The sequence below is a fragment of the Rhea pennata genome, chromosome 23 (assembly GCF_028389875.1).
Source record: "Rhea pennata isolate bPtePen1 chromosome 23, bPtePen1.pri, whole genome shotgun sequence".
In the NCBI taxonomy this organism is placed as follows: Eukaryota; Metazoa; Chordata; class Aves; order Rheiformes; family Rheidae; genus Rhea; species Rhea pennata.
This window is the reverse complement of record NC_084685.1, coordinates 6081714-6107387: the sequence shown is the minus strand read 5'-3', so window position 1 is coordinate 6107387 and position 25674 is coordinate 6081714. Positions and strand designations below refer to the sequence as shown.

Here is a 25674-nt window from a genome sequence, read left to right as displayed (position 1 = left end):
GTCCCAAGCCCCCTAAACCGCCCCCCAGCCCCTCTCTGGGGCCCCAGACCTCCTGAGGAGCCCGGCCCCACCCCGGGCCTCCCCCTCCCCTCTGCGGGGCTCGGAGGCGCGTCGAGGATCCCAGACCGCCCCCGACCGCTCTGCGGGTCCCAGCACCTCTCCGCGGACCCCCAGCCCCCGAGGCGCCCCCAGCCCCACCCCGAGCGCCCTGCCGTGGGTCCCGGCCCCCCACCCCCCGGAGGCTCCGCCCCCCGCCCCGCCCCCCCCGTGCAAGCCCCGCCCCTCCCGGCCGCCCCCCCGCCCCTCCGCCAATCCCGAGGCTCCCCCCAGCCCGCGCCGCTCCGGGCGCACTTCCGGCGCGCGGGGCGGGGGCCGGAAGCGGCGGGCGCGGGGCTTGCTGGGCGGCTCCGGGCGGAAGCGGAGCGGGAGCGCGGCGCGGCGCGGAGGTGAGCGCGGGGGCGGCGGCCCCGGCCCCGGCCCCGGCCCCGGCCCCGGCCCCGGCCCCGGCCCCGGCCCCGCCTGACGGGGCCTCGCTCCCTTCCCGGGGCTGTGCTGGGGGGGCGCCGCGAGGGCAGGGCACGGCGGGGCCGAGGCAGGCGCCGGGAGGCCCCGTGCGGCCCTGCCGCGGGCGGGGGCGGGGGGGGCCCGGCCGCCGCGGCAGTAGCCGCGTTAGAGCGGGCGCTTTGGGGTCGTTCGGGGCGGCGGCGGGCGGCGGCGCTGGCTGCGAGCGGCTCGGGGCGGTTCCCGTTACCTGCGGCGGGCGGGCGGGAGGGGGCGGTCCGGGCCTTGCGTTGGCCGCGAGGAGCCGCCGGTCCGTGGAGCGCTTCGCGGGGGCCCGGTGCCGCCCGGCCGGGGCGGGCGGGGTTCTGGCGGCGCCGCCGCCGTGCCCGGGGCGGCGGCGGGGCTCGCCGCTCCTTCGTGCCCCCGGCGGAGCGAGACGGAGGGGCTCGGCTCGGCGCGGCGCCCCCGCGCAGCCCCGCGGCGGAGGGGTGCGGCGGGCGGGCAGGTTGGGGAGCGAGCGAGGCCGTGGCTCGGCGAGGCGGCGGTCCCCCGGCGCTCGCGCAGGGCAGCGGGGCGGGCTCGAGTCACAGCTCCGGTTTCGCCTGCAGGAGGGATCTGTCTGCACCCGCAGGCGAGGATATTCCGGTAGTAAGGAGCGTCAGAGCGCCAGGTACTCTTTACGTGTTACTGTATACTTTTTTTTCTTTGTTGCTGACTTTTCTCTTTAGTGTTTACATTTTGATGGTCAATAGGACAAGGTCGTGGGTCAAACTGATTACTTCGGTTTTGTATGGCAGTGAAACGAGAAAAATGACAGAGATGTTTCATGCATCAGTCACAGGATTTGGCACATCAGGTTCTGGAAGTCATTGGTATTTGTGCTGTAGATGCCCATCACTGGAAAATTGTGAAGCAGTAGCCTTGAGAAGCTTATGTATCCCATTTCTCTTCCTACAGAATCTCCTACAAAAAGTAAAATGTGTCCTAAGATAATCCTTATGTCTCTGGAATATTGCTGAGCTTTCTGAAAGCCCAAAATACCCGATACTATTCATGGTAACAAACTTCGATCAAGCAGGTTCTGCTTGAGCAGGCACAGCTCAGGAAAAATGCCGACAAGGGTCGGAGCTATGGATTCCCAATAGAGAGCTTGTATTATATCCAAATTAGTTTAGACTTGAGATCTTTCATTACTTCCTTGGTCCTTGGTGGACTCATCATCCTGACTGGGGATTGGGAATAAAAGAGGAGAGTAAATCTGGCAAGCACAAATCGCCTATTTTGTGTAATTATGATGAGCAAGGAGAGAGCCCTAGTAGAGTGAAATGATACTTCTAATCTATCTTAATGTCTAAGTAAAAATGCCAAATAACTTTTTTTTTTAATGACTTCAATAGGTTTTGTTATTTGGGAGAACTTAAATAGGATCCAGATGGATTTTTTTTTTAACAGCCTTAGTTTTCTAAATGAAGTAGAGCAGTAATTCCAGGAGTAGGCACCATGGGTTCTAGACCAATGTCAACAAGTATTGTTGTACTATAAACAGCAGAGATCTCTGTCTTGGCAGCTGTTGAGACTACCAATAGCTGTCTTGTGTTCGTTTCTAGCCCTGACAACTCACTCTAAAATCAGTCATTTGCATCCTGTCTTGCTTCAAATAGTTCCTCACTCAGTCAGCTGAACTGTTTAAAAAAGAAAAAAAAAATCTTGGGGCTTTTGGAACATGTAAATGCTGGAAATCATCTGGTAGCTGATCCCCTGGGATACTGCAATGTCAGTTCAAAAATAAACTATGGTATGTTCTTAATTTAGTTGTTCCATCCCCATTCCTTTTGACTGTAGAAACAGGAAGTGCTGATGCAAATTTCATGTTGTTGACAGCAGTTTGTTGGGCTTCACAAAAACTGAATCCAAACAGAGGCACAGGTCTGCCTTGCATTGGCTCTAACACTAGCATTTGTTTCTTGTAAAATCTCTAAATGAGGAGTCAGGTTAGTGTACTGTCTTGGGCAGCCAGGTGAATTTTATTTATGCATTTTTCAGGAGGACTTGTTTACTCCTCAGAGGAGCAGCCTTTGGCTGACTGCTGAGGAACATACCGACTCCTTGACTTCTCTAAACAGGAAGCTCCTCTTACTGTGTCGTTGTATGTGATTAGCTTTGGATTAACATTTAATAAGTATTTTTACAAATGATTTTTTTTCCCCTTAATTGCTGTATGTAAGGCAGACTAGTTGTAAAGTGAAAGCTTGTTTTATGTACCACTGTAGTGAAAACCATGTTCCCAAGGCTTGACAGAAATAAAGGTTAGTTAATAGATTAACCAAATGTGCTATGAAAATGAATAGGCTTTCCTGAAATGTGAACTGCGCAAGCATTTGCTGTGATTTCATAACTTCTGCTCCATTGGTAATCAAAGTTCAATTGAATTTAAACAAGACCTAGATTTAAATCCTGCATTACAGTCCCAAAAGGGAGAGCTTCATCTAAACTCCAGTTCTGTCATCTGGAGAACTCTAACCCCTGCTGCATGACATAGCTTGAAAACCTTTCTCCGCTTATTCTGAGTACAAAACAACGCACTGGACAAAAACGACTCTTAAGTGATCCCTATGTCTTCTTTTCCTGTTGAAAGAAGGCCAGTAAGATCCCCTTATATATACTTTACTAAGGTCTCTGAAGTGCAATTTCTGACAAATTCTGCATTCGAAGTGCTCAACAGACAGAACACTATTTAGATATAGCCCGCACAGGTCGATCTTGTGATTTTTTTTTTTCTTTTTTTTCTTTTTTTTTTCTCACTATATGTTAGTCTTTCTGGATTGCAGACTCTTGCTGTTGATGCTGGGTAGATTCTTGCCTGTACGACTAAACCTTTATATTTCATGCAGACTGGGTTTGTGGATAGCAGAAGAGCTGCATCTATAGACCAGAGAGCATAGTAAGGGTGAGCCAGCTGCCTGCCATATGACTGTGTGTTGCCTGTACTTAATTCTGATTTTGCTGCCACGTTACCAGCTGACTTTTCTAGCAAGCTGTCCGTATGCTGTCCATCAAACAATTAAAGTGATTTCACTGTCTGTCAGACAGTACTGGATTTCCAAAGGAAAACACACTGAAGGCTGAACTCAAGAATGATCTGTCAAATGGCAAGGAGAATGAATTTCAAGGAGCAACATCTTTTAAAGGACATTGATCCCAACAGCATATCTAGGACTAATGCTGTATGGTCCTCGCTGTACAGGCCCACAACAGCATGTTTTATTCTTCAGGGTATGAAGCTGCTTTCCATCTGGACTTTCTGGTTTGTAATCCTGATTTGTAGCACAGCTTGCAACTCAGTAATGGGGCTGATCAGATTAGAGCTTCATATGGAATGTGGTGGGGATCAGTGGTGCAGAATAGCAGCTTTGTCCGCCTGGCACTCGGTAAAGCTGGTGTCCTTTCTGAAACCCCTCCACTGAACCCCTGTGCCTGCAGCTTGCTGCGCTCTCAAAGCACAGGGAAGCATCCTTAACAGGTGGCTCTCTAAAAAAAGTGTTCCTTCAGAGTGCTGAGAGCGGGGGAGGCGGAGCGCTGCTCTTGGCTGCACGCCTACTTGGAGACGTGAGCCCCATTCTAGATACATCGTCTTTAGTTGAAGCAGAGCGCTTCGGTCCTGTGGTCAGGATTTCTACATTGTACAGAATAAAAAAAGAAGTATTCATTACTGTTGATTATATGGATGACCGCCCACAAGTTCAGCCTCTCTAAACGTTTTTCATCTGGAATCCATCCAGTAACTGCTGTCCAGTTCTATGCAAAATATATCCTCTGGCTCACTTGCACGGAGGAGGAAACCGCTCTCTTCCTTTTTAGAAGGGGGGTAGCCTTCCCCCCATACCACAGTGCTGCTTCTCCTCATGCGGGCAGGCAAAAGAGGGGTGGGAAAGGACATTGTCTTGTGACATCAGTGCTGGTCATGACTAATGTTGGATCTGCCCCACGTCTTCTGGAATTCAGGCAAAAATGTGGACTTTAGGGCTGTGAAGGCTTGCGAGCAAAAGCAAAATAATAGAATTCAGGGTTTAGTTTCTGAGGGGAAATCTAGTCCCATTTTATGTTCACAGCTAGATGAATCCTTTGGATGTGCTGGGGAATGTGCTGGGAAGAACATTCTCCTTCAGGCAATGTTTTGAGCTTTCACAGATTCTTGCAGTAAGAGGGAAGCTGTGTTCAGGCTGTAATCGTGATTCATATTGTAAAATGTTTCAACAACTGATAAGATAAAAATGTCATTGGTGCGTTGCTACTCCCTCCCTACATTTCGTGTGCATTAGTGTGCTTAGGGGGTGGCTTGTCTCGCTCCTTAGCATTGAGTCTCTGCAAATCAGTAATTAATGGAAAGTTTATATTACACTTAAGACTTTTCTAGATGAGAAGCTTAAAATGACTTATGTGCCTAAATCTCTTTCCTGTGTGATAATTGCTTGCAGAGTAGATTCTACAGTCTAGATACAAAAGCCTGTAAGAAGAGAGTATGAACAGGGGCATATTGTTGTAGAAGTAGCTATGCATTCTCAGTTTGTGCAGCTGCCTGTCTTGGCATGTTCCTGGGTGGCTCATTTTGCACAAAGATGCTCTGAACTGTGGTGATGCTGGAGTCATAAATGTCTCTAGGTGGTATTTGGACTCCAGAAGGTCCCTATGGATGTATTTGACTAATTGAAACCACCAGTTCTAACATGAAGTGCAGTGAACTCCTCCTAGTGAAGCAGTTAGATTTGACTTGCAATATGGTTGTAACTGGGACTTTGGCCAGTAACTAATTGCAGTAAGATTCTGTGCAGACCTTTGCTTTATTGAGTGATGTCTATACCAGGTTAGAAGATTAACTGTGTTAATATCCTAATAAGTGTAATAAGTACCTAGAGCAGAACAGAAACTATATGGTCTTTATGGATTGACTGGTCCTAAAAAGTGGCTGCACGCATGGCTATTGCATAATCTGAATGCCCTTGCTAATGTGAGGCTACTTTGCCATCCATCACAGGGTGCAGAATAAGGCAGAAATTCTTCTTCTGGAACTGGTAGAGCTTGAACCAGACAGCTGATAAACCCTCTTGAATATTTAGCTTATGGTTTTCATACTGTCAGAGGAAACAAATAATAATAGTCTGTTTGTGCAGGTTGTGACCAGTGGTAGATATGGAAAGACTGGTTGAACGGTTGGAGAAGGCTGTGGAGCGCCTGGAGGTGGTGTGCCAAGGACCTGGCATGTGCGGAGATGGCTCTTCCAAAGGTAAAGCCCCAGCTGCAACCCCTGTTCACCAGCAGGTCACCCGCAGCAGTCGCTGTGCTGAATCATCAGCCGGGCAGTACAACAGTGTCAGGCAACAGCAGTACCTGTTGCAGAGCAGCCGATGCTTGTGCAGTACATGCAAAGAGGTGTTACGTGAACTGGCTGAGGGGAAGTAAGTTTCACAGCAGATACTGCACAAATGCAAGGAGGCCTGTGGTTATCCTGCTAAGATAGGAACTTCCTGTGTCTGCAGCACTTCCCTTGCCTGCGTTTAGCTGCGTGCTTCAGGATGAGCGTTGTGTGGTCAGTTGACATGATCTTGGGAGAAGGTTCGGTGTGAAGCGGGTGGGTGGTGTAACCCAGGAGCACAGTGCATGTGAGTACTTGCAGCTCAGGATCCCACTGGCGGTAATATCCGTGCTGTCATTCTTTCTCCGCAGGAGTGGCACAGTATGTGCAGGCTTTTGATGCTCTTCTAGCTGGCCCTGTAGCTGAATACATCAAAATCAGCAAAGAAGTTGGCGGGGATGTGCAAAAACATGTAAGGTTCACTTTCTTCTCCCTCTGCTCTAAATAGATGCTGCTTATCCTTCAGGGGAGTTAAAGGCCAAGCATGCTGTCTGTGTTTGTATTCCTTTAGCACTTTTTTCTAGGATGTTAATAATCCCTTAGGATTCAAGACATGCAGGTGGCCAGATAACCTCTAGTAGATTGCCACCCACCTATGCAATGCATCTAGCCTCCTTTGAAGCCTATGACAGTTAGGTGCCTTGCTCTGTTTATGGACTTTGGCACATGCCTTTAGGAGGCAGGTGAAGTATCTAATCACAGAGCTGTTAAGTTCTTGTTAGTTTTCTGTGAGGATAGTTGTCTCCAAGAATATGCACTGCTATCAGAGTGAGAAATGGATTACACACGCAGGCTTGCCTGCCTTTGCAACCATAACCAAGTCTGAGGTCAGAAGGCTAGATCTTGGCTAGATTAGCAACATGTTCTCTATGTGTGGAGTTAACTATAGCAGCTCTCTGGACAGGTCGGTAGCTAATATATAATGATATGTTTCCCAACATTTGGGATCAGTATAACTCCTTTCTTACAGACTAGGAACTAGGGGCAGTGGGAGCTTAAATGACTCTCTTAGCATAATTGCACTGTCTACCAGTGATGCAGCAAGGGAAGCTCGCTCACATTTTTCTTTATGCTTAGGCTGAGATGGTTCATGCAGGCTTGATGAGTGAGAGGTCTCTTTTGGTGCTAGCGTCTCAACATCAGCAGCCAACAGAGGTAAGCATGGAAAATCCGTCATCGGAAACCTTGTATGCTGTCACTTCGGAGTTGGGGGTTAACTGTAAATGTAGGGGAACTGGGCCTACAAATCTGGGTTCCTTGAAAAGAGGAACCAGACTAGGCCTGGAGATGCTTCCATCCATGAGACGGCATTTGCTGAAAGTGCCACCTGTGCTGGATGCTCATCTAAATCCCATGCAGAATTCCAGAAGTTGATTTCTAGAGCTGCAGAACCATCCAGTAATTAGAACAGCAAGTTTTCTGTAACTGTCAAAGCAGCTTGTGCATATCATCTCACAGTCTTTGGTGCCACGTGAAACTTGAGAAACAATGCTGCACAATCACTGTGCCCTAAGATGCAAGCTACAGACAAGAAGCTGTCTGAAACAGGAGCCGCAGTACAATCTGCGCAGAGTGTGCTTTTCATTTTGTAATGCTAATACATCTTCAAGCATTGAACAGATTCCTTCTGTGATAGAATAGACGTTTGTCGTCTTCGAATGGTGTTCAAATAATAGCTAGGCTTTTAGGATTGATTTGTTCTTAGTGAGTAATTTAACACTTTACCTTAGCTTGCCACTTCTCAGCAGGATGTGAGTGACTGAGAATCTGATCCTGAAAGCACTGGCGCTTCCCTGCTGAGAAGTGATTTTCCTGAGCAACAGGATCCCACCCTACTTTTCTTTGCAGTTATTCTCTGACTCAGTTGTGGCTTCTGCTCTTACACTGTAGTAGCTGGATTTCTGTGCTACTTTGCTTTTCACTGCAAAATGTGTCTGCATCTTTTTCCACAAAGTCAGCACTGGAAAGTTGTTTATCTTTAACCAGGCTTGCTAGGATGCTGCTCTGTGTAGCCTCCAGCTCGAGAATCTGCTTATAAATTCCACTGACACGTTATTTAAATAAAGGATTATGAACAGACAGCAACCGTAATCCCATGTAGGTCTTTGTGCAGGCTGCCTAGCAGGAGTCTAGTCAGTTCTGGAGTAGCCAGTTTAAATTGTTGAATGAGTGAACTCTTACTGCTTGTGTGTGTGTGTTGGGGGAAGCAGGGAGAGGGGAGGCATTTCCCCATATTGTTACCTGAGAATGGCATTAGGTTGGAGCTTTTTAAAGTGTAGTCTAGATAGTCATCCTAGCTCTCCATATTTTCATCTAAGCAGAGGAGGAGACAGCAAAGGAAAAGCCAAGGTAGGTTTTGAAAACCAAGTTTTGCCTAAGTTTATCTGTCACTGCTGCCATCACCAGGAGAGAGACTTTCTGATCTTAAAGGAAAAAAAAGTGACCCAAGAGGCATCCCTTGAAATCTGTATTGGCTGGTCTCACCTCAGAAGATTTCTATGCACTTACATTCAGATTTCCAAGTTGCCAACACCCAGGAAAAACTTTTATCATCCAAATATTAAAAGCTTGGATTGATTTGAGGAGTAATTTGAATCCTGAAGTCCAGGCATCATCTCAGTTTTGATGGGGTGAGTTGAGAACTTGCTGGGACTCAGATTGTAATGCCAGCTGGAGATCCCAAACTGCAAAATTCTACATAGGACTCCTTTTCTGCAAGCATTTATGGAGGAGAGGAAAAATTTGAAAAACTGTCTTAGCATTTGCCTTTCCTGGATTCTTTAGTTCTATTTCTGCCCTCGTTACTAACAAGCTTTGTCAGTGTCTCTTGGATTGTACATGAGTCACGGTTCTTGGCGTACTCCCATAGTACCAGTCCGGCTGGACTATGACTTCAGCCCTGGAGAAGCTGGGCTTGGGACTGAGCTCAACTCATGGGAAGGGTCAAGTCTGGATGGGAGCTGTACAGGAACTTGCGCCAGTTGCAATCTTTCTCAGGATGACCATCATTTCAGGCAAAACCACCCATGAAGATGTGCTGCTGTTCTAGAGCAGTACTAACCTTCTTAATTGTTGCTGCCCTTCTTGTCTCGCAGAGTAAGTTCTCAACACTTCTGAAACCGATTTCGGAGCAAATCCAGATGGTGCAGAATTTCAGGGAGAAGAACCGTGGTAGCAAACTGTTCAATCACTTATCAGCTGTCAGCGAGAGCATCCCAGCCCTGGGCTGGGTGGCCATGGTAAGAACGGCAGTGGAAAACCGTTTCCGTGGGCTGGTAGGCAATGTCTGGCTCTCTGGTGCCTTAGCGGCTCTATGCCAATGTGTTCTTTCTTCTTTAGGCTCCAAAGCCTGGCCCTTATGTGAAGGAAATGACTGATGCTGCCATGTTTTATACCAACCGGATCCTTAAGGAGTACAAGGATGTGTAAGTTCACCTTCTTCCTTAAAGACATCACTGAACCCAGCTGACTGGGTGTACAGGGGCTACTCTAGTATATAACCACAGCTGCCTTGATCTTAGCTTCATTCTTCTTTTTAAAGGTGGAGTATATTTATAAAGTCTTGCTCAGTGACTTTTTTCCCTTATTCTTTGGCCAAGATTACTTGTATTCATATCCTAGCTTGACTCTCTGGTAGCAAGCATACGGCCTTTCAGCATCATCTGGTGGCAGTCTGAACTGCTTTTCAAGGCAGCAAGATACATCTCAGAAATGTGTTTTGTTAGAATTACCAGACCCCTCAATTAAGCTGGGGTACAGAGCAGGCCTGTGGCCTTCCACCTCCAGGTGTAAGATGACTATTGAATTTGGAACTTCATGCTGGAGATTTGAGACTGCTGTACTTGTCCAGCTGAGTCTTGTCTGCAGGCTGAGAGGTGGAGAGAAATAAGAATCTGTTCACAGTCTGTACATTGTGATGGCAAATGTGCTGCTTCACTCCTCATGATCTCCTTGTATCCTCAGAGATAAAAAGCAAGTGGACTGGGTGAAAGCTTATCTGAGTATCTGGACAGAGCTGCAGGCCTATATCAAAGAGTATCACACCACAGGGCTGACCTGGAACAAAACAGTAAGTGTTGGCTACAGCTGCAGGAACCTCTTAGAAAATGAGTGTTGCATGATTGTTGCAGCAGATGTGGAGCTTGTGCAATCATCTTTCCTCTTGCTGGCCTTTAACAGGGTCCAGTAGCAACAGAAGTGGCTAATGTACCATGCGCTCCCCCAGGTGGGGTTGCGCCTCCCCCGCCGGGCCCTCCTCCCCCACCTGTTCCTGCCCCCACAAGCTCCAGCACAGACACCTCCGCCTCCCGCTCAGCGCTCTTCGCCCAGATCAATCGGGGAGAAGACATCACCTCTGGTAGGTAGAAGCAGCTATCAGAGGGTGGGCAGCCGCGAGCGAGGATGTGCACACGAGTACTGTTGTGCTGTGAATCCTGAAAGGCTGGCTTTTTTGATTCGTCTTTTGTTGCTGTCCATGAATACACCTGCTTAGAACGTACACTGGCAATAACAAAAGACCATCTGGCCTGGAGTATGAGGCTGGGAGCCAGAAGCAGTCCTGAGGCAATTCACAAGGACAAAGGGAACACATCTGATTTACCATTCTCAGCCTCATCTCTCAGGTGTAGTGAGAGATTATTTTCTAGCTGCGATGAGGAGAAAAGGAGGTCTTCAGTTGCATGTACATCTGAAGTACAAAAGTGCAATTTTTCACCTATTCATGCCTGCACAAAACTTAACCCTTTTGTGTGCTACCTGGTTAGCATATCAGGAAGGATGTGAAACAAAGGTGAGGTGCTTAGCTCGAGGCTTTTTCCAACTGTAGAATGGAGCAGCTGAGACCCTTATTTTCATTAATACTGAAACAGTGTTTCTGGCTCCCTCTTTCAATAGCTGTCACTCGCACTTGGGGTCAACTTAGGCCCAGCTTCAAGAGCTGATTTGTATTCTAAAAAACATTAGTATGCTGATCACTAATCACTGATGTCTGGTGTCTGTGAAACTGCATTACAGAGGGCTGGAGCTCAGGTTTGGTTTCTTCTGCAGGCCTGAGACATGTTTCAGATGACATGAAGACCCACAAGAATCCAGCACTGAAGAACCAAGGAGGTCCTTTGCGAAGTGGACCCAAACCTTTCACTGCCCCCAAACCAGCATGTAGTGGTAATCCCACCACAAAAACCTCTCCAAAGAAGGAACCTCCATTGCTAGAATTAGAGGGCAAAAAGTGGAGAGTGGTGAGTGCCTGACATCAGCATGAGTGTGTGTTAGAGGGATGGAAGGAAGTTCCCCTAATCACCTTTCTTGTAAAAGACGTCAGCCCAAAGGAACATGCAGTTTTCTTTTAAAGGGTGTCCACTGCCCAGCTGTTCTTACAGATTAACTGGTCCTCCTCCCAAAATAAAGAGCACTTTCCCTGCCTTTTCAGGAAAACCAGGAGAATGCCACTAACCTGGTGATCAGCGACACAGAGTTGAAGCAAGTAGCATATGTTTTCAAGTGCGCAAATAGTACACTGCAAGTCAAAGGCAAAATCAACTCTATCACCATTGGTAAGTGGAGCTACGCTCAAAACTGCATGCTGATCTGCGTGCAGAAGACTGAATCTGCAAAACCTTTTTGTGAGCTACTGTCTTCTACTTGCAGATAACTGTAAGAAGCTAGGACTGGTGTTTGATGATGCAGTGGGCATTGTGGAGATCATAAACAGCAGGGACATTAAAGTTCAGGTGAGTGTCTGCAACTTGCTGGCTGCCTAGGGTGTGAACCTGCACTGGACAATGGTGCATCTGTAGCACCTGCATCTTTGAGTTGTATTTAAAGAACAGGAATGTCCAGCTGTGGAGAAAGTTCATGAAACATCTTCTGATCTAGGCTCTTCGGTTTGCCCAGCTCAGCCCTTTAAGGGCTGGAATTTACATCACTGAGCTGCTTCAGGGATCTAGATAAAAGATCAGTCTCTGCAAGGTGGGCAGTAGATCTGACTGCTCAAGTAAGAGGCCAACAGCACAATCTTACTCCGGTTCCAGTTTTGGTATCTGATATATGACAGGTGAATTGCCAGGTTTTTACTTTAGTTGTGTTCTAAAGAGACCAAAACAAGAAATAACCTTGGATTTTTGCCAAAGGTGGCAGTATGTGTTCTGTGTGTTCGGAGGAGGTGAGGGGCTGTTAAAGCCAAACAAACCTCTTGCCTTGAAGGCAACTGCAAAAGACAAATGTTGTGGTTGTCCAATTCAAGATGATGCTCCTGTAACTGCTGCTTTGACCAATCTGCTAGGTAATGGGTAAAGTGCCAACGATTTCCATCAACAAGACAGACGGTTGCCATGTTTATCTGAGCAAGAACTCTCTAGACTGTGAAATCGTCAGTGCCAAGTCATCAGAGATGAATGTCCTTATTCCCACGGAGGGCGGTGACTTTGTAAGTGTTGGGTTTTTGAACTCATTGTGGAGATGTACAAGAGGTGGAGAAAAGCAGGACAGGATGCCTTGAGAGGCAGGAATTTTTAGTACTACACAGCATTTCAGTCCAAGTGATAGCCTTTCCCGTACATCTTGGAGGGGGAAGGATGTATACAAGGAAGGATCCTTCTGGGTCTGCTATTTGATCTTGATGTTTGAGAAGTATTATGCAAGGGGATGGCAGTGGGGAGAGTCAAAGAAAAAGAATTGGAGTCTTCCCCACTCCAGTGATCTTTCTTCCTGAAGGAGAATCTTGCTGCTGACTGGGGAATTGGCTACAAAGACAAGCCCTTGAGAAAAGATTATGGCAGGGCATGTTTTGAGCCCATCAGTGAGTGTCATAGTGAGGTCTAGAGTGACAATTCTAGACTCACACCTTTTAATCCTGGACCATGAGGTTGTGGATGATGATTAGGTGTAAAACCAGCAAATCATTTTGTTTTTCTTTGCAGTGAGATACTTGCTCTGTTTTGTGGGAGTTTCTTCTTTCACAGGACCCCAGAGGGCAGAACAGGCAATGTTTGGGGTACAGGAGGGGGCATAGCATGTGTCTAAGAAAAGTGCCTAAAGCAGTGGGAATAGTTACCTGTCTCAATCATAAACAGCTTTTTGATGACAATTCTGTTTTTACCCTCCAGACTGAATTCCCTGTCCCAGAACAGTTCAAGACAGTGTGGAACGGTCAGAAGTTGGTTACCACTGTGACAGAAATTGCTGGCTAAGCAGAAAAGCTCCAAGGCTCATGCCCTCCCCTGGCCCTGCTGTGGGACAAATCTGCTTTCAGATGATTCTCTTAGATTTCCTGTACCTTTCTGCTCTCCAACTGCTTCTCTTCTACCCAAGAGACACAGCTGCCTGCCATCACTGAAATACCTCTGGCTGGGATTTGGTGTTGGTGGCAGGTCAGTTATCGTCCACATCTATTAGCAGGAAGGTGTATTTTTTTCTCCCCTTGTCCAATCTAACTGCACCAATTGATCATGTCAGATTTTGGGTGGTGAACTTCACAGCCAATATTGGCAGTTGGCTTTCAGAGTGGTGTTTGTTGCTTTTTTTTCTTTTTTTTTTTTTTAATATTGCCTTTAAGCAAACTGTTCATGTGAGAGGAAAGTTGTCCTTTTTTTTTTATTTTTTTTTTTGAGTCAACAAATAATGATGTTGATTGGGGTCCAGAATACTTGGTTGCTATGGCAGATGTCTCAAAGGCATCCTGGAAGCTGCTAATTCCAGTTCTGGGTAGTAATCAGTGGCATTACAGGACATGGGAATGGTTTTGTTGGACCAAAGGCTGAGGACTTGGGCTATAGCATTCCACACTGACTTCCCTTCCATCGTCCCTACTAGCTCAATGTATTTCTGATTGTGCCATGACAGGAGGCTTTTTATTAACTGGTGCCACAGTAAGACTGCAGTGGAGTGACTGCAGTAACCCTTCCCTGGCAGTCTGGCTGGTAGCCTGCAATTGAGCACCTCTTTCCATGAGCCCTCCACCCTCTAAAGGGAATCTTTGCCCTAGGGCTTCCTTCTCAGAGCAGCTGAACTCAGGTTCAGTCTTCCAGGACAGTTCTCCTGAACCTGTCCCCTTCTGCAGAGGAATGGTCTCCTTCATTCCAGGGTCAGTAGTGTAGTGCAGTAAACGCCTGAGTTGGATCAAGTTGGTTCATCGCTCTCTTTCTCATTGGCATTCATTCACCACAGAGTGAAACTTCTCAACCTCCCCTTTTCCCTGTTGCTTGGCTCTTTACTTTCCTGGAGGCTTGTCGTCTCTGTTCTAGGGCCCTGGAGCAGAGCACTGAATCTAAAAAACAGTACTGTACTGACCCATACAGGGCGCTGCACGTGCTTTGACCTTCATGTTTCCAATGCCTCGGGTGGCGTAAGCATATCTTAAAGGCATTTCCTCTGTAAAGTGTCAATGTTCTCTTTCTCTAGGACAAAACTTATAAAAAAATATGCAATTTTTTTATTTTGAGACTGTCCTGTGACTTGTACTTGTCTTCTCCTGAGGCTTGTGGAAAAACCTTTCTTATGTACTTAAGATTATACAGAAGATAGAATAAAGTTAATGCCAACTTGCTCATTACAGTGGCTCTCGTTTACTCTGTGTGGAGACATACTGAACTTCAGGTAGGACAAAATGCCCCTTCCTGCATAACTCTGCTGAGACAACTTTGAAGAGCACCTGCCCCATGCAGCAAAACTGAAGAATAAATACAGACTTTCTCCTTCCCTGAATGCACCTGCCAGTAATAACCCCTTTTTTAGTTGGTTAGATGTAAAGTTTTTATTGATATGAATTGCTGTACAAAGTGCATAAAACAAGCCTTTAGTTGAAAACTGTTAAAGGTGTTAATACCCACTTAATGCAAAACCCTCCCTTTTCCCTAGAATCACCTAAATTTGGCCCTTTTCCCTGCCTTGAAGTAGAGACTCTACTTTCCTCTGCATACAGCCATGTAAGTCTACGTACTGATTTCCTTCAGCAATGCAGCATATTTGAACTAGTGATTTTGGTTAACAGTGCCATTGCTTCTCAAGAAGAACAGGTACCAGGGGCTGTGAATGTGACTGTTAAAACAAAACCTCGCAAGCAACTCAGCCATTTTACCATGACCAAGTGACTGTAACAGCTGCACCTCTGACACCCACACACAGGCAGCCTTACCAAGGCCTGCGCAGGACTGGAGTGCTTTAGGGTTAGTTTAATTACATCCAGAGGAATCAGTCTCCTACTGTGCTGCAACAGGGGTGCCACCTCTGCATACTCTAGAACTGATGAGCCAAAGCCCCCCCCCCAGGCTTGTACACAAAAAGTGCAATTGCACAGTAGCAGCTGCATTAACTACACTGACAGAACCTCCACAGTGCTCTCACATAATGCTTCCTCTTAGGTTCACTGGAGGAAGGGGAGGATAGTGGTGTAAAACCACTCTTCTGAGAAGTGCAGGTGATCCCCTTTTACGCCCAGGAACACCAGCCTTCCTGCTTTGTCCATCTCCTGCAGCCCCAGGCGATCCTGAAGAGAGAGAACTGTTACCATAGCAGTGCTTGGCCATAGCAGTGCTTGGCCATAGCAGTGCTTGGCCATAGCAGGGCCTGAGGATCCTGACTGAGACACAGCTGCCGCAGCAGCAGTGGCAGGCTAGAGTGGGTTCCACCTCTGCTCTTTAAGTTTTTCACAGAACAGAGAAAGCCAGATTTGGATGACTCTTATAACAAGGCTTTAAAAGGAGCAGAACTCATTACACAAGCATTCAAGACAGTCTTGTTGCAGACCTGAGATGGTTACTGTGATCCTTGCTGCCAGGCCTGGCCTAGAGGTAAATGCCTTCTCAAACAGCTACTGGCAAGAGAAGCCCATGCTGCAGGAACAGCAGAGCAGTGACTAGAGCAGAGCTGCTGGATTTAGAGCTCCTAAAGTCTCTTACTTCAGGACACTATCTTCTTTAGAGTGAAATAGTAGAAACCCCTCAGCACCCAGGAGAACATACCTCTGTGTACAGCAATGTCTCCTTCAGTGGAACAGTCTGCTTGGCTTGGCCACTTTTGTAAAATCCAAACCACTATCAAAATAAAAACAAGGAAATAGTTGCTGAAGGGCTCACAGGAGATAGTTGCTGTCTGAATAAGCTAGTTTATCACGCTTATGTTTGCACGGCCTGCTTTTCACCAAATTCAAGTTCTGCCATCAAAGGTAAACCAGAAATGAGCAAAACAAACAAATATGCAGGACCCTGGCCAAAGGCAGCATCCATCCTGCTTGCCTCACCTCAGAGGCTGGAGGGTCAACCATGGTATCATTGAGAAATTTCACCATCACAAACTTCTTTAGAGCCATCAAGTTTTTCTTGTATGTCTCATTGATTCCCTGGATGAAAATATAGAGAACAGATCTAAGATACTGGAAGGCCCCCAGCAAGACACATGGAGTAAGAAACTGCCTGCTTTCAACTCACTCCATACCTCTAGAGGAAACCCTGGACTGCACCGGCCCTGTAGCCAGGAACATGTTTCCATCATCAGTCTCCCCGTGCTGCGCTCATGTCACTCAGCCTCACCTGTAAAGGTGAGCCTCAGGCTGTAAAGAGGAGGTGGCTCTACCCTCCCTCCAGGAGAAGGTTGAAGATTTGCCCACTAGTAAGTGGATGCATGGATTGAGCACTGTGTGTATCTTTACTCAGATCACTCTGAAGGTGACAAAAACTGCTGACATGGGACAAGTCTCATTCATAAGTCTCTGAAAATGCTTGATACACTCCGGGCTGCAGGGCACAAATGCTCCCCTTCAAATGCTATCAAAGGTACTGTCGGGAAGAACAAACATGGAGGAACTCACTACTCAGGCTTATGCTCTACTGCTAGCACTTACACATCAGTAAGGTACTTACCCTCTCTTGATTTATGTCAGCCAAAAAGATGCTGTGTTTTCTGTAGTCCTCCGCCTTCAAAGGGTCATGCCAATACTGCGCTTGTACCAAACTGAAGACAGAGAAACCAAAGATCAAACTGGAAACCCAGAGCTGCCCACATGGGCCTGACCCCATCTTTGCAGCCTGACGAATATACTCACTGCTCCTGAACAGCTTGCGTGTAGGCGCCCAGATCTAGTGTCTTTCGGATCCAGTCACAGATATGGGAGCTCTCACCAGGACAGCGTGGAAAGCCATATACTCCTGGGTTATGCAGATGTGTAACAACTCAGTAAGCCAAACCGAAATCTACTTAATCTCTCCATCTGGTAAAGAGCCACCCTCTCACAGACCAGTGGCAGGAATTACCCAGGGAATCAGGAGGCCTTTAATCCTGCAATCCCATTAGGCAGCCCTCCTGCCCCTGGGCATTATTATACACAAAGATAATGGATGGTGTTCTTGCACTGACCAGCAACTGACGTTGCTATGGAGAACAGAACAAGCAGAAGAGTCTCCAGCTCACCTAATCTGTTCCCAGGAGGTTTCAGGACAGTCTGCTACCAGTCTGCCCCACTACACTACAAAGAAGTAGATTCAAGCCGTGGAACTTCCCAGGGGAGAGTATTTGAAATTCATTGCCAGCCACTCTCTCAGACACTTAACTGCACAGCTCCTAAATTACACTTTGTACTGCCTCTTTAATTTACCATGAAAAGCACCTCCCTTTCCTCAGGGTTTTAGCTTTCCAGATGCTGACTGAAAAATATCCCTGTGACCCAGGAAGCACTGAGAAACTTCCTCTTCACAAACAACTTATCCAAGCTGCTTACAAGGTGTATAATAATTCTGCCTGGACAATAAGTCCCTTTGCCCTACCAGCTAAGCAAGACCAGCCCAGAAGATAATGTAGTCGGCTATCTGAGCCAAAGCAGATCACCAGCTTCAGATGGTTTAACTCACAAGAAAATCAGTTTTCAGAAAGAGGCCAAAACATTCATCCCTTCTGCCAAGAAGGGCCCTCTATCATGGTTAGGGTTTGTGATAGCTTAAGAGCACACTACCTTGGTGCTGCCCCCCAACGGAGATCAAATTGAACATGGGTGGAAAAGGACACCTCTGGGCTACCGCCCTCCTGTGGAGAAAAATAAAGGAGCTGAGTTAGCACACCCGGTAGTGAAGATTGCTGCTGCATGGGCTAAGGCACTTGGGTAACCTTTGCAAATATAACTGAGCCCTCCTGAGAGGGGAGAGCTTCAGGCACTCAGGAAACAGCACCCTCCTTCTGTCTTCTTGCCTCCTTTGACATGCTCTTACCTTCATGAAGGGGCTTAAGTGACAGTTCACTTAATACTTTAGAGTGTTTAGAGTTTTAAGTATCACAATCCAAAACGCACTGAAAAGTCACTGGAAATACAGCAGAAGCATCAACTTACAAGAACTGGCCTCCTTGGGAGAAGCCCATTGCATTGTAGCCTCCTTTCAGGCGAGGGTCCTTTGCGAGCTGGCTACACACCTCTCTCACTTGATCATTTACATTCATAAAGAAGCTGTTCTCCATATCCTGGTGAATTAGCCAGATTAAAAATTACAATTTGTGCTTTACAGTAGCTTACAGATCTACAGGCAGATGACTAACAGTGCTGCTTTTGAAAGAGGACATTTAACTTTCACAATGTAACAGAAATGAAATCCAAGTTTTGAGACTTCCTTTTATCAGGTCATTCTTCCTGTTCTACTGGCAAAACTCTTTTACACAGAACAGTTACATTTCCTCAGACATCTTAACAATATGAGTCGCTTTAGGATTTTTTTAAATACACACACACATATATTTTATATATATATATATATATACGTAAAAAAAAAAATCACCCATATTTTCCAGCTCTTAGAAAATAAAGACTGCGTTATCCTGAGAGACTATTTAAAGACATTCAGTAGGGCTATGCAGAACAGTCAAAAATACAAAGGTGCAAAAGAAGCTTATATCTTTATTCTACTGGCAATGTATAGCAAGCAAGTGCTTGCAAATCAAAGAGGAACGTGACAAAAAGTGTCACGGAACAAAGCTCTACCTTAAAAGACTATGGCAGCTTATCACATGTCTTCATATTATCTAGAGTGGTTATAGAAAGCTAATCAGTGGATTTGCATAGTAATCCACTATTACTATTTCCATAGTAATCCCTAAGACTAGGGATTTGTTTCCTTACCAGTTCTGTAGGTATTAGTGAGACTTTATTGTCTGCTACCTGTCAGAGCTGTTTCCTTCACGAAGAAGGAAATTAACAGGGACAACTTAGAGCAATCCTCCTGGAACCAAATCAAGAGCAGAGACTGCAGTAATTACTGCACCTTCAGATCTGCACAGAGATCAGCAGCCTGCGAAGGCAGCCGAGCCAAGCAGAAAGATTTACCTGCATCACGTTGTTTCCAATCTTGAGAGACAGAACATAAATCCCCGGTATTTTCGCCTCAACTATTTTCTTGATGTAGCCCATACTTTGCGGATTGCAGCAACTATCTCCTGCGGAGGGGAAGGTCGTTAGGTACCACGACGCCACAGCTCCGAGGACGTCCCCGCCGCCGAGAGCTCTCAGGCAGGGCGGCCCGGGGCAGGGGGGACCCGCAGCGGGCCGGGCCGGCCGGGCCCCCCACGACCTCCACCCCCCCCGGAGCGGCCCCGGGGCCGGGCCCTCACCCCGCGCCCCCGGAGCGGCCCCGCCGCCGGGGCCGGACCCTCACCCATGCCGTGCCAGATGACCAGCGGCACCGCGGCGGCCGCGCAGCCCAGCGACAGCAGCAGCGCCGCCGCCGCCGCTCTGAGCGCCGCCATCTTGAGTGAGCACATGACCGGGGGTGGGGGGCGTGGCCTGAGCGTGGGGGGCGTGGCCTGAGGATGGAGGGGGCGGGGCCGAGGGGTGGGACACATGGACCCGGGGAGGGTCCGGGCCTGCTGGGGGGGAGTCAGAGACGGACCCACGGACGGGGCCCGCCGCCCCCGGACAGACACCGGGACGGACCCACGGACGGGGCGGGCCGCCCCCGGACAGACCAGGCCGGTCTGGCGGGCTGGTTTGAGCCCTGGCGTTTGCCCCTCCCGGCCCAGGTTCTCCCAAAGATCCCAAATTCTGCGAAAACGCACGTGGCAGCGTCCTGCTCCCCACTCCAGAGACAGATGCCAAAACCGCGGTCACGTGGCCTGCCGCTCACGTGACCCCGTCCATCCACATCTGGATCGTGGCCTCCTGGAGGGAAGGCAGCCCTCACCATCCACATCTGGATCGTGGCCTCCTGGAGGGAAGGCAGCCGGCACTGGGAGGCCGGTGCAGAGGTTGACTCCGCTGGGGGTTGCGAGTCACGCTGGGGGGATGGCGCTTCGCTTGGAGGCCCAGAGCACGGACGGCAGGAGCTGCCCAGCGCAGGAGGGAGCACGCCGCTGTGGGGAGACTCCGTGGCTTTGTCGTGATCAATGGTTAAAAAACGGGGATGCAAATAAGACCGCCCTGGGGAGCTCTGATGCTGCTGTAAATCAGATGCTCATAAAGCTCCTGTGCCCTTCGCGCTGGCCACGCAGGCGTCTGTGATCACCAGCCCCGCAGCGCACTCACTGTGCCGCTAGTTACGTGGTCAGAGGAAATGCCAGGAGCCAGTTTTGAGCGGTCCGTCTGCTCCCGTGTTTACCGATGTCTGAAATTCACTTTCCCAACAGTGCAGGAAGTTGTCTCGAAGAGAACTTGCTGGCAGGAGGGAGATGCAGTGCCATGCTGACAGCACGCAGACGGAAGACAGGCCAGAGGCAGAGCAGGATGAAAGTCCTCTGCTTGCTCAGCAGACATCCTTCAGGACAGGTAAATCTACTCCCTAGAGAGGAGTAGGGTGAAGTGAGGCCCTCAGCAGGGACTGGCAGCCAGAAGCCTCTGATTTTGACATGTCCTCTTCATCCTCAGGCAAGTTGCCTTGCCTCCCTGCCCCTCTGTTTCTCCTTCTGAACAAACTGACACACACAAAGTGCCATCCCTGCAAAGGAGGAGGGAAGGGGCTCACAGGAGGTGTTATGAAAGATACCTGGAGGGTATCTGGAAAGAGCGATGGGTTGCTGTAGTAAGGTGATCGTCTGGGGCTTCCTTCCTCCTGGTGATGTGGATATGCACAAGTGGGTGAGATTTAACCTGCAGCCTCCCTGACCAGCTCCGGTTCGCAGGTGCTCTCCTTCTGCAGGGCTCTGCTCAGCTCGCTGTGGCCTGGCTCTTGTCCTGCACGTCTCTCTCTTCATGGCATACTCGCTCCGGGTCGGCCTCAGCATCGCCATCGTCGCCATGACTAACAGCAGCATTCCGCACGGCTCATCCAGCATCAGTCCCAACAGCTCCCACCGAGGATCTGCTCAGGGTGTAAGTGGAAGGCAGGCTCAGATACCTGATAGCTCTGTCCATCCTTGTGTTTCCATGCAGCATGGACTTGGAAGCAGCAGAGAAAAGCCTTGAGGCCATGGGGAGTGAGGGAGCAGAGAGCTCGTAGTTTGTTGTACTCAGAGCTGTGTTTCCTGGATGCTTCTCCCCTTCTGGAAGAGTCTGTGCCTGGAAAATAGACCTCCCCCTGCCTGGGTTATACACTCACCCCTCTGATAGCCACTTTCGGTTTCCTCTAGGCCCCGGTGTACAACTGGAGCACTGAGACTCAAGGGATCGTCCTCAGCTCCTTCTTCTATGGCTATGGCCTCACGCAGGCACTGGGTGGGTACTGCTCCGGGCGCTTCGGAGGGAAGCACGTCCTGGGCAGTGGGCTCCTGCTCACCTCCGTGCTCACCCTCCTCGTGCCCCAAGCAGCAGACCTTGGCGTGAGGTTCCTCATCGGGCTGCAGGTGCTGCTGGGCTTGGCTGAGGTCAGTGTTGGCTCCAGGCACTGCCACACTAGGAAACTTGCTCTGGTTATCTCCAGCTCCCTCCTGTCCCTTGCAGGGGGTGATATTTCCAGCTCAGTACACACTCTGGGCAAAATGGGCCCCTCCGCTCGAACGCAGCAGACTCATGAACATCGCTGATGCAGGTAATACTTTCCCTGCCACCAATTCAGTGGGTCCAGGACCTCACCCCTCTTTTCCAAGCCAGTCCTTGTAGCAGCCTCAAATTCAAAGCTGTGAGTCCTGGCAAAGTGTTAGCAGCCATTCTGCCTCTCCTTCTCCCATCCTGTGTCTTCTCTGTCTCTTTGGCTCAGGTTGAGTGGGGGCAGGGGAGGTCTCTCACACATCACTCACTGCTGGCCACAAGATGTGCCAATTGCACCCAGAAAGGGTGCTGGGGTACTACAGACCCATTAAACCAATCTTTCTGGTTTCTGATCCCTAGGATGCACTTTTGGGACTTTCTGTGCTCTCCTTGTGGCTGGGATCATCTGCCAGAGTCTGGGATGGCCCTTTGTCTTCTATATCTTTGGTGAGTAATGGCCCATCACATTGCTCTACTCCAGCCCCACTGCAAAGCATTTACTGGCAGAGCTCCCAAAAGGTTTCCTCCCTCCTCACTAGTCCCATACAGATCTCTGGACTCCCCTCTCTCTCCCAAGTCAGGATGAAACCTTTTTTTGCCAGGGTTCTCTTACACGAATATGCCTTTACTGAACATGTCATGCTGTCAGCCCAGCCCCTTCCACTGTGAGTGATGGATTCAGCTAAAGCGCAGCAGCCCATGACCTTTCCCATCTTCCTGCTTTCGCTGTATTACTAGTACCAGCCTCCACCCCACTGGCTCTCAGCTCTTCCACGTTTCACCCCTTGCCTTCTCCTGTCCTAGCCTGACAGGGCACAGGGTTGGAGTCATCCTATCTCCAGGATGAACATCCTAAGAGTAGCTGGCACTGACAGCTCTGCATTCCTCAGGTGGTGTTGGCTGTGCCTGGTGCCTCTGCTGGTTCCTCCTTGTGTATGAAGACCCTGCACATCACCCTTGGATTAGTGCTGGGGAGCAGGAGTACATCATGTTGTCGCTGGCTCACCAGGTACTCACAGTTTTTTAACCATGGCTGATCATGCTGCAGACACTGTGGCAAATGAACTACTCTTAGTAAGTTTGGCTGGGTGCTTTATACAGTGGCCAAGGTAGTCCCAGTCTGCTCAGCAACAAGTGGAGAGGCCAAGGAAAGAGTGAGCAGCCTGCCTAGGGGATGGGCAATCAGGAAGGAGGCACTGACCCATCAATTTTCCCTTCCAGGGCAGCTCTCATGGCCGCTCCCTTCCACTTGTGGCCATGGCTAAATCACTGCCTCTTTGGGCGATTGCCATCGCCTGCTTCTGCACAGACTGGTTGTTCTACATGCTGCTGACCTCCATGCCCACATTCATGAGCAACGTCCTCCACTTCAGCCTCACAGAGGTGAGTGCTGCCCTGAGGCTGGTCCCTGCAACAGGGACGGGACTTCGTCCCTCTGTTCAATGGGAATGGGGGGAGATTCCTCTGGGACATGCCTTCTTGGGGGCTGGTGGCTCTGCGACAAGCAGTACTGCAGTCGCGGAGTCCTTGGCTCTGTTGCTTCAGGCCGTGGTTCTCCAGACAGTGCCTTGTTCTCCACTCTGCAGAACGGCCTCCTGTCCGCCCTGCCCTTCATTGGGAACGGGCTGGGGCACATCCTGACTGGACTGCTGGCTGATTTCCTTTTGGCCAGGCAGGTGCTTGGCACAGCAGCTGTCAGGAAACTTTTCTCAGCGCTAGGTGAGGACAAGCTTTCATCTGCCACCCAGCCTTTCCAACACATTTATGTGGCCTGTAATAAAACACATCCCTTTCTGCTCCTAAGGGATGCTGTTCCCAGCTGTCTGCCTGGTGGCCGTGCCTTACATTGGCTGCAGTTCCACGGCTACCGTGGTCCTTCTAACACTGGCTCTTACGATAATCAGCATGACGGGGGCAGGCATCAATATTAACCACGTTGATATAGCTCCTAGGTAAGTGGGTCAGTCGTCACCTCCCTGGCTTTGCACCTCTCCTGTCCCTGATCCCAAAAGGTTTCTGCTACTCCTGTTGCTTCTTCTTTCCCTCATCTTCTGCAGCTGGTGAATTGTAAGCTGAGTAGTAAAATAGAGGTCTAACATCTGAGCGTCGCTCAGCAGGAAAGGCAGTGTTCATGCAAATGAGCCCATGGACTCTCTTTAAATAGGTTTTAAAACCTGTTTGTTCTGGTTGAAGATCTCAGTCTGTTCCCCTGCAGGGAAGGGACTGGCAGAACCTAGTCTTCTCTCTTCTTGTGACAATTTCCTCTCTGCCTTGCTCAGGAAATCTTTGCTTCCTCTCCCCAGATATGCAGGGTTCCTGCTGGGAATCACAAATACTTTTGGTATAGTCTCGGGAATTATTGCTCCCACTGCAGTCGGACTTCTTGTCAGCCAGGTAATTTGGGGCCATAAAGCACAAACATATCCCTGGAAGAAAACAGATCCACTCTCAAAAATGGATCTTTTCTTTGCACTAAATCAAAAATTACTCCCAGCCAACCCCTTCCTTCCCTGGGCTCCCTCTCCTGAACCAACATGTGCCATGTAGCACCCAGCAAACCAGAACTCTAAACCATTCTGAGGATACATGGATGAGTCAGAAAGCAGGAAGAGCACCACATGGGCCCCGTCTGGATGTACTTACAGATGGGGAGAGACTGGAGGGAGTGGGGTGAGGAGGAAGCTCTGTGCCAATGAGGAAAACTTCCCGAATTCAGTATAGCTCACAGTGTTTCCAAAGATGCCAAGGCAGGAAGCACATCTCCAGGTAGAGGGGGTTTGACATATGTATAGAGCTGAGCAAAGCTCTTCTGTAGTTGATACTAGTAGCAAGCAGAGGATGGAGACAGACTAATTAAGCGCCTATGGTCTGTGTGGCACTAGCTGGGTGATCTCTACATGGAGATAAAGAGAAAGGTGATATTACTATAACCTGTTCTTGGGCTCCCCCAGGATCTCCAGACTGGCTGGAGGAATGCCTTCTTCGTATCTGCAGCCCTCAACCTGTTTGGCTTGATCTTCTTCATAGCCTTTGGCAGTGGGACCATCCAAGACTGGGCTAGAGAAGAGGCTGCTGTGCAACGAGAGCCACCTGCAAGGGAAGGTACCTAGTAAGGGACTGGGCTGCAAATGAGTGTGGATCAGACAGGAGTCTCCGTCCTGTCCTGAGGATGCACCAGCCCTTTGACCCATGTTGCCTGCTGTACATTTAGCCCTGCCTTCAGCCTTTGCCCACCAGAAGGAACACCGCAGCATGGACAGATCCTAACTGAGATCCACAGAAAGTAAAGTTGGCTGTTGGCCGAGCTCTGTAAGGGGCCTGCCGCTCTGTTTCTAGCAAAGCTGTTCTTAGGTGAAGTAAATCAATAATGAAGTAGTAGAGTAACGTTACTTTTTACTAGTGGCCTCTCGCTCCCTCTGCATGGAGATTCCTAACAATTTTTTTTCTCAATGAGACAAGCTGATTTTTCATTCATCCTTCATCTCTTTTTTAGAAGATTTCTCAATGCAGGGAGGAAAATGGGGCGGGGGGAGGGGGCAGTGAGGGCTATAGCAAGCTCAGCCTAGCAGCTCTGAATAGGAAGGCAGGGATGGTGATGACCAGAAAAGGCAGCGAGTCGCTGTCATCCTTACCCTGGTGAGAGCCTCATTGCAGGTGCTCAGCCCAGGGGCATAACGTGGCCACTGAAAGAGGTGTTTGTCCCCATAAAGGGGTGTGAATTCAGCTGCCCACTTCCCAGAGCAGCTGTGTTAACGCTCTGCTCCCGGCTAACAGGGCTGGGGCACTGGACTGGGGCTCCTCCCTTGCTGCAAACTAAGTTAAAAGGGTGCAAAAAGAGGATAAAGAACCCAGGTGGAGACCTGAAACTCACAAAAGCTGCCCTGAAAGAGTGAAGTGA

At 49.0% G+C, this 25674-nt stretch overlaps 3 protein-coding genes across 7 annotated transcripts; 2 read left to right on the top strand and 1 right to left on the bottom strand.

The window, feature by feature from the left end:
- The first annotated feature begins 1103 nt into the window (after positions 1-1103).
- CAP1 (cyclase associated actin cytoskeleton regulatory protein 1) lies at positions 1104-14459 on the top strand. Its single transcript, XM_062593818.1, has 13 exons — positions 1104-1171; positions 5670-5782; positions 6223-6323; positions 6989-7066; positions 9007-9150; positions 9251-9336; positions 9875-9980; positions 10091-10268; positions 10958-11148; positions 11340-11463; positions 11558-11640; positions 12192-12335; positions 13015-14459. Exons 2-13 carry the CDS (start codon positions 5689-5691, stop codon positions 13096-13098), a joined length of 1413 nt encoding a protein of 470 aa, XP_062449802.1. The 5' UTR covers positions 1104-1171; positions 5670-5688; the 3' UTR covers positions 13099-14459.
- Positions 14317-20030, bottom strand: PPT1 (palmitoyl-protein thioesterase 1). Of its 2 annotated transcripts, none has more exons than XM_062593830.1 (9): positions 19934-20030; positions 19206-19315; positions 18222-18349; positions 17850-17920; positions 16947-17049; positions 16765-16855; positions 16146-16244; positions 15868-15939; positions 14317-15392 (listed from the first exon to the last, which is right to left on the bottom strand). In XM_062593830.1, the coding sequence occupies exons 2-9, from the start codon at positions 19287-19289 to the stop codon at positions 15270-15272; spliced, it is 771 nt and encodes a 256-aa protein (XP_062449814.1). In that variant the 5' UTR covers positions 19290-19315; positions 19934-20030; the 3' UTR covers positions 14317-15269. The 2 variants fall into 2 exon arrangements, with proteins under 2 accessions (XP_062449814.1, XP_062449813.1); XM_062593829.1 differs by lacking the exon at positions 19934-20030 and adding an exon at positions 19534-19632.
- Positions 20031-20400: 370 nt separating this feature from the next.
- LOC134150172 (sodium-dependent phosphate transport protein 3-like) lies at positions 20401-25156 on the top strand. 4 transcript variants are annotated; one of them, XM_062593814.1, is made up of 13 exons: positions 20401-20639; positions 21010-21182; positions 21440-21524; positions 21618-21673; positions 21750-21837; positions 22137-22223; positions 22667-22785; positions 22998-23159; positions 23363-23495; positions 23581-23728; positions 24080-24170; positions 24728-24878; positions 24988-25156. In XM_062593814.1, exons 1-13 carry the CDS (start codon positions 20543-20545, stop codon positions 25041-25043), a joined length of 1446 nt encoding a protein of 481 aa, XP_062449798.1. In that variant the 5' UTR covers positions 20401-20542; the 3' UTR covers positions 25044-25156. The 4 variants fall into 4 exon arrangements, with proteins under 4 accessions (XP_062449798.1, XP_062449797.1, XP_062449801.1 ...); XM_062593813.1 differs by having other exon boundaries at positions 21440-21673; XM_062593816.1 differs by having other exon boundaries at positions 20555-20639; positions 20993-21182; positions 21440-21673.
- Positions 25157-25674: the final 518 nt, after the last annotated feature.

Coding starts and splice junctions, on each gene's coding strand:
- CAP1 (XM_062593818.1), top strand. CDS start 5,689: ATGGAAAGACTGGTTGAACGGTTGGAGAAGGCTGTGGAGCGCCTGGAG. Junction 9,981..10,090: donor GGCTGACCTGGAACAAAACA/GTAAGTGTTGGC, acceptor GGCCTTTAACAG/GGTCCAGTAGCAACAGAAGT. Junction 10,269..10,957: donor GGGAGAAGACATCACCTCTG/GTAGGTAGAAGC, acceptor TTTCTTCTGCAG/GCCTGAGACATGTTTCAGAT.
- PPT1 (XM_062593829.1), bottom strand. CDS start 19,624: ATGGCGGCGCTCAGAGCGGCGGCGGCGGCGCTGCTGCTGTCGCTGGGC. Junction 17,050..17,849: donor CGTTGGGGGGCAGCACCAAG/GTAGTGTGCTCT, acceptor TGCATAACCCAG/GAGTATATGGCTTTCCACGC. Junction 15,393..15,867: donor AGACATTGCTGTACACAGAG/GTATGTTCTCCT, acceptor CTCTCTCTTCAG/GATCGCCTGGGGCTGCAGGA.
- LOC134150172 (XM_062593813.1), top strand. CDS start 20,543: ATGCAGTGCCATGCTGACAGCACGCAGACGGAAGACAGGCCAGAGGCA. Junction 20,640..21,009: donor GCAGACATCCTTCAGGACAG/GTAAATCTACTC, acceptor CTCCTTCTGCAG/GGCTCTGCTCAGCTCGCTGT. Junction 23,496..23,580: donor GAAACTTTTCTCAGCGCTAG/GTGAGGACAAGC, acceptor TCTGCTCCTAAG/GGATGCTGTTCCCAGCTGTC.